Genomic DNA, 7,500 nt, shown 5'->3' with positions numbered 1-7,500 from the left:
AATGTGTGTGTGTGTGTGTGAATACAGCGTGCCGTGTGTGTGAGTTAGGGTGCGTAGGACTACAGTGTTCCGTGTGTGTGAGTGCGGGTGTGGGTGTTGGTGCTTAGAACTACAGTTAAGTGTGTGTGTGTGTGTGTCTCTGTCTGTCTGTCTGTCTGTCTGTCTGTCTCTATCTATCTACAATGTGTGTGATTGTTTGGACTCTTCTCTCCGTAGAGAGCTTGAGGAAGGAAGAGAGGAAGGCAGAGAGGATGGAAGAGGAAGAGGAAGGTGATGAAGATGGAGGAGTCCATCTTCTCAAGGTGGAGAAGCAGAAGAAGAAACAGAGGAAGCCTCAACAGAAACCCAAGCAACCAATCAGCTCTGGGAGTGACGGTGAGAACCAATCAGAAGAGGAGGAGAGGCCGCTGAAGCAGGAAGCAAGGAAAGGTCTGTCTGTCTGTTTCTCCCTGTCTGTCTGTCTGTCTGTCTGTGTCTGCCTGTCTGTCTGCCTATCTGTCTGTGTCTGCCTATCTGTCTGCCTGTCTGTCTGTGTCTGCCTGTCTGCCTGTCTGTCTGTCTGTCTGTGTCTGCCTATCTGTCTGTGTCTGCGTGTCTGCCTGTCTGTCTGTCTGTCTGTGTCTGCCTATCTGTCTGTCTGTCTGTCTGTGTCTGCCTATCTGTCTGCCTGTCTGTCTGCCTGTCTGTCTGTCTGTCTGTGTCTGCCTATCTGTCTGCCTGTCTGTCTGCCTGTCTGTCTGCCTGTCTGTCTGTCTGTCTGTGTCTGCCTATCTGTCTGCCTGTCTGTCTGCCTGTCTGTCTGTGAGCTTGTTGTAAACGTTAATGTCATTGTAAGTACAGGGTGCCGTGTGTGTGTGTGTGTGTGTGTGAGTGAGTGCTGGTGCTTATAACTACAGTGTGACGTGTGAGTGTGGGTGCTTAGGACTACTGTCTGTCTGTGTGTGTGTGTGTGTGTGTGTGTGTGTGTGTGACTACAGCGTGCCATGTGTGTGAGTGCGGGTGCTTACTACTACAGTGTGCCGTGTGTGTGTGTGTGTGTGTGTGTGTGTGTGTGTGTGTGTGTATGTGAGTCCGGGTGCTTTAAGCTACAGTGAAGCGTGTGTGTGAATGTTTGGCCTCTTTTCTCTCCAGAGAGGAAGGAAGAGAAGAAGGCAGAGAGGAAGGAGGAGGAAGAGGAAGAGGAGGGTGATGAGGATGAAGACCCACCGGCGTCCAGCGACTCCGAGCCGGCCCGTCCGCTCAAGGTGGAGAAGCAGAAGAAGAAACAGAGGACGTCTCAACAGAGACCCAAGCAACCAATCAGCTCTGGGAGCGACAGTGAGGACCAATCAGAAGAGGAGGAGAGGCCGGTGAAGCAGGAAGTAGACGACTCCTCTGATGAGGAAGAAACACCTGCGAGGAAAGGTGTGTGTGTCTGCCTGCCTGCCTGCCTGTCTGCCTGTCTGCCTGCCTGCCTGTCTGCCTGTCTGCCTGCCTGCCTGTCTGCCTGTCTGCCTGCCTGCCTGTCTGCCTGTCTGCCTGTCTGCCTGCCTGCCTGTCTGCCTGTCTGCCTGTCTGCCTGTCTGCCTGTCTGCCTGCCTGTCTGCCTGTCTGCCTGCCTGCCTGCCTGCCTGTCTGCCTGCCTCTCTGTCTGTGTGCTAGTTGTAAACATTAATGTCATTGTATTATATGTAGAGTTCAGATGTTCACCCTTGCATAAGGAATACTCTTAAAACTACACACTAACCTTTAAAGCCAGTGTAAACTACACACTAACCTTTAAAGCCATTGTACACTACACACTGACCTTTAAAGCCAGTGTAAACTACACACTGACCTCTAAAGCCAGTGTAAACTGCACACTGACCTTTAAAGCCAGTGCAAACTACACACTGACCTTTTAAGCCAGTGTACACTACACACTGACCTTTAAAGCCAGTGTACACTACCCACTGACCCTAACCGCCTTCTCCAGGGAGCAGAGAAGGGGCGGGACCAGCCGTGAGTGGGGCGTTCCCTGGTGATTCTGACTCCTCCTCATTGCCGTCACTGGATGATGAGGAGGAGGAGCCAAAACTGAGGGCGGAGCCAAAGGAGGAAGTGAAGAAGACTGTGACCAAGAGGAAGAACAACAAGAAGGAGGAGGAGGATGACGAGAGAGCCAAGGTGCACACACACACACACAAACACACACACACAAGCACACGCACTTACACACATACACACACGCACACGCACACACAAACGTACAACTTACACACACGCACGCACTTATACATACGTACACACACGCTTGTGTGTGTGTGTGTGTGTGTGTGTGTGCGCTCATATCCGTGTGCGTGTTTGCTGATATTCGTGTGTGTATGTGTGTGTGTGTGTGTGTGTGTGTGTGGGCTCAAATTCATCTGTCTGTGTGTGCTGGCAGGAGGACCACCAGTCTGTGTCTCGGCTGAAGCGCTACATCGCCCTCTGTGGCGTGCGGCGGAACTACAAGAAGCTGCTGGGCGGCTGTCGCTCCGTGAAGGCGATGGTGGCCATACTGAAGAAGGAGCTGGAGGACCTGGGAGTGAAAGGTGTGTGTGTGTGTGTGTGTGTGTGTGTGTGTGTGTGTGTGTGTGTGTGTGTGTGTGTGTGTGTGTGTGTGTGTGTGTGTGTGTGTGTGTGTGTGTGTGTGTGTGTGTGTGTGTGTGTGTGTGTGTGTGTGTGTGTGTGTGTGTGTGTGTGTGTGTGTGTGTGTGTGTGTGTGTGTGTGTGTGTGTGTGTGGGCCAGCCATTCATAGAGAAGGAATGGTATGTTTGTCTAATTGCTGTGTGTGTGTGTGTGTGTGTGTGTGTGTGTGTGTGTGTGTCTAGGCCAGCCCTCCATAGAGAGGTGTAAGAGGGCTCGTCTGAAGAGGGAGGAGGCTCAGGAGTTGGCAGAACTGGACACGAGCAACATCATCAGCACAGCAGGTACACACCAGCCAATCACAGTGCACCACTTTCTACATCAGCCAATCACGGTGCACTGCTTTTCTACATCAGCCAATCACAGTGCACTGCTTTCTACATAAGCCAATCACAGACACACACACACACACACACACACATAAGGGGGAGCCTTGACCAGGGTGGTAACTCTCTGCATCATACACACATCTTCATCATCGAGAGCACCTGACACACACACACACACACACACCCTCACCCTCACCCTCACCCTCACCCTCTCTCTCCCACTAATCCACTCTGGATCGCTCCTGTCTCTCTCAGGTCGTCCGAGGTGTCGAGCAGCAGCAGGAAGTGGCTCTCCGGTTCCCTCAGCGTACAAGCGCAGCGTGGCGTCGGACTCAGACAGCCCAACCACCGGGGGGCGCCAGAGAGCCACAGACTGGAGCAGCCTACGCGGCATCATCAGTGATGAAGACAGTGACTAGTCGTGTGTGTCTCTGTCTCTGTCTCTGTATGTGTCTGTCTGTGTGTGTGTGTGTGTGTGTGTGTCTCTCCTAAACACAATGCACTCTGCACCAATGTTCATGTTAAATAATTTTCTGTGATTTTTACACGTTTATATACCTTTTGATGAAAGAATAAAAAATCCTTTGTAATAAGACAAGATGTCCTCCTTTTAGCGGTAGAACTAACTTCAGTAACACACGCACACACGTGTGGTGTGTGTGTGTAATCTGTTATTCTGTCGTAATTTGATTGGACAAAAGGCATTTCAGATATTTATTATAACGTCACTGTTCTAGTTTTGGTCCCTCAGCCTACTCCATCCTGGGTTGAAACCTTAATGTTTGCATTTATAATATGTAATGTGTCCAGACTAAATGCATTTATAATGATGGAACTGGAATTATTGTTATTATTATAGGTAAAGATGTACTTCTCTGTATCTACAACTCACTCTGAACGTATACTACGTCTGTCTCTCACTGAGATCCAATGCAAATGACATGTGACCCTCCCCCCCCCCCTCTTCCTGCTAGAGGCCTTGTGTCCTGGCATCCCCATCCCCCCATAGGTGACCCTCTCAAATGTATCCCACCCCCCCCTTCTCTTTGTATAAAACCTGATAGCATACTGCATCAGGTTAGACCGTTCTTGAACCAACAGCGAGAGGGGTCTCCATGCTGCAATACAAGCCAACTGAAACCGACTCGGCCTCCTGTCCATTCTTCAACTTTAGCGTGCTATTATTATTCCATTAGATGGTCCTTCGATGCCGGTAGATATACATCTATCTGAAACAGCAAAAGAATATGAGCCGACGCTTCAAAAACTTTGAACGGAGACAGGTAAGCTTTTTAGCATCTTTCTGTGTACAGAGGTTGTGTGGGGGTGAGAGACAGAGCAATTTCATAAATATATAGCACTTAATTCAGCCTCAACTCTTTACATATCCAGCGCTAAGCGTAAAGTGCACAGGCATTGGCCAGTTTAAACCAGAAATTAACAACGTTATCGTTCCGGACGTTGTACTAGGGTCGTGACTGTAGCGCGTGTTTTAGGTTAAACACTGTGCCGCGCGGACTAGTAAACGTGATCGAGGCGTGTTTTACATACACAGTCTCGGACGTTTTTATCATTCGGCGTTTAGTAGACCTATGCATTTTTAAAAGCACTGTGTCGGCGCTGTTATTGGGAAGGCACAAGTGCGAGACGAACTGTGTCTTGGGAGCGGCATTGGCTCTGTTTGTAACGCTTTACAAATTGAGAAGTCTACCATTGTAAGCTTTCGGTTAAATAAACTGGTTACTGTACGGATATGAAAGAGGTCTCTCATCTGCTTAACCGGCCTCTGCACATAGAAAAAGTCCCGTTCGCTATAATTGACTTACTATTCATTATAAGGACCAGGAAGAGTCGGTTTCGGTTGGTTTGTTTCAGCGTGATATGTTTGTCTGTTCCGTGTTTCATGTTTGTTGTGTAAGCCTGTGTGCGTCCATCTGTGTTGTCTTTGTTCTTAAAGTGGCCAGGCTTGACTATCAGTAGTGATTCAAACAGCCCCATCTATCCTATTGTCTAAATTGATCTAACTTAGTCAGTTAGAAGGAGAGGAGTGAAGACTTTTAACAAAGCCTTCATCCTGGGTGTATATGTTTAAGATACATGGAAATAAGATGCCTTTACGGAAACACATACGTAAATGTATAGACACATTAGCTGGGCCCACAATATGTTGGAATGCCCCTTTTAAGTAAAATCAAATGAGCTCGCTGTTCAAGTGATCTGCCTGGTAGTCACACAAAGCCAGTGAATGTTGAGGAGGCAGACTTCTGCTTACTCTCTGTGTTCTGTGTTGCCTACATGTTGTAACCAGATTATTAACTTCTCTTGTCTTTGTTTCCCCATGAGTCAGACAACGCGTGTTCCGAGCGAACAACTGCGCAAGCGCTCTCTTGTCTGTGTTTCCACGCGAGTCAGACAACGCGCGTTCTGAGTGAACAACTGCGCAAGCGCGCGTGTGTGTACGTGTGTGTGTGTGTGTGTGTGTGGGCTGGCCAGCCGATGGATGAATGACTTCAATGCCACTCTCTGACTGAGTGAGATTTTAGTGTGACATACTTTTGACCACTTTTGACTGTTTTGTTCATATGACTTTTGACTGCTTTGTTTATTGTCTGGTAAATGACTTTTGACTGTTTTGTTTATTGTCTGGTATGATTTAAGTCTGACAATGCCTTGCTTTAACTTGTATTTACTTTTCAAAGTTGATAGCTCCCAAGCTATCATATAGGGGATTTGAAGGCTTGTTGTGACTTATCTGCTGACACTATTTTATTTTTTCTTTGTTTGTTCCACCTGTATTCCTTTTTATTTTATTTTGTCAAAGTCGTTTGCTATTTGTCTTTGTTTGTTTCAACCTTTATTTTTATTTACTCCAAGCCATGTGCCTTGACCCCTTAAGTAATCTTGCAGAATCCTTTTACCAAGCACCCCTCCCCCTCCCCCATATCACAGTCAAATGCAAATGTTTGAATGGCTCTAAAATCCCTCATACTGTTGTGGTTTCTCATGCGGACCCTGAGATCACACACAACACTTTAGGAGAAGACTACCCCTCCCCTGCCCATCTGCAGCCATCAACACACCCTATCTAACACCTCCCTGTGTCCCGGGTGTTTTTGGCTCCGGCTGAGGTCATGGACTGTCCAGCTCTCCTCAGAGATACACACTCAGCCTAAACAAGGCTTGTTGTGACTTATCTGCACTATTTTATGTTGTCTTTTGTTTGATGTGAGATCTCCCTACTGTGCTATTTTGTTTCCTGTATTCCTTTTTATTTTATTTTGTCAATGTCTTGTGCTATTTGTCTTTGTTTGGTCCAACCTTCCATTTTATTTTACCATGCCTGTGCCTTCACTCATGAAGTAGTCATTTCATTTCCTGTTACCAAACACCCCTACCCCTCCCCCATATCACAGTCAAATGCAAATGCTTTAATGTTCTCCAAACACCTCATGCTTTTGTTGGCTTCTCATGTGAGACTTGATAAGTACCCGCAGCCAAGAATCTCAGGACCCTGAGATGGCCATGGACTGTTCAGCTCTCCTCAGAGATACACACTCAGCCTAAACAAAAGGACTCTTGACAACCCTGTGACCACAAAGGAAACCTGAACTCATCAACTGGCCATCCACGTGCTTGGTGTTTCAGCACCTGATTCAGCACGTCTTGCCATGATAGAGACTACCCACCCAGAAAACATGGCAGAAGGACTCTGCATGTGGGCTCTGTGTGTTCACAAGATAACTACTGATGGAACTGCAAAATAGATATTCCACTGTTAAATTGTGTCATCCCTATCTGTAACATATTTCGATGTGTCCTGCCCTGATTGGCTGTTGCCTGGTTATTATTGTGTGAGCATATATATGCTCAATTGGGGGACTGATGGAACTGGAATTATTGTTATTATTATAGGTAAAGATGTACTTCTCTGTATCTACAACTCACTCTGAACGTATACTACGTCTGTCTCTCACTGAGATCCAATGCAAATGACATGTGACCCTCCCCCCCCCCCTCTTCCTGCTAGAGGCCTTGTGTCCTGGCATCCCCATCCCCCCATAGGTGACCCTCTCAAATGTATCCCACCCCCCCCTTCTCTTTGTATAAAACCTGATAGCATACTGCATCAGGTTAGACCGTTCTTGAACCAACAGCGAGAGGGGTCTCCATGCTGCAATACAAGCCAACTGAAACCGACTCGGCCTCCTGTCCATTCTTCAACTTTAGCGTGCTATTATTATTCCATTAATAATATGTAATGTGTCCAGACTAAATGCTTCTGAGGTGTACAACTCTGAAATAATATTCTGAATAATAGTTTATAATGTGTGATGTGAAATAACCCTAACCATCACCTAGCGAGGAGCTAACCTTAAGCTATAGAGTTTATGAACCACTGCGTTAGCCTTAAGCTTTAAAATGAACTATGTTAGCCGTTAGCTATAGAGTTTATTAACCACTGCGTTAGCCTTAAGCTATAGAATGAAGCAATGCGTTAGCCTTTAGCTATAGAATGAACCACTC

General features: G+C 47.1%; 1 protein-coding gene across 1 annotated transcript; it reads left to right on the top strand.

The window, feature by feature from the left end:
- Positions 1–251: 251 nt before the first annotated feature.
- On the top strand, positions 252–3,395 carry hirip3 (HIRA interacting protein 3; the record flags this gene model as incomplete). The annotated part of the gene is made up of 6 exons (XM_080835640.1): positions 252–429; positions 1,132–1,404; positions 1,955–2,145; positions 2,405–2,552; positions 2,833–2,931; positions 3,232–3,395. The coding sequence occupies 6 exons, from the start codon at positions 252–254 to the stop codon at positions 3,393–3,395; spliced, it is 1,053 nt and encodes a 350-aa protein (XP_080691766.1).
- Between the last annotated feature and the right edge of the window lie 4,105 nt (positions 3,396–7,500).

This window comes from Sprattus sprattus (assembly GCF_963457725.1).
Source record: "Sprattus sprattus genome assembly, chromosome: 3".
NCBI classification, from domain to species: Eukaryota; Metazoa; Chordata; class Actinopteri; order Clupeiformes; family Clupeidae; genus Sprattus; species Sprattus sprattus.
Note: the sequence above shows the minus strand (reverse complement) of the source record. Positions and strands in the feature narration are given on the sequence as shown.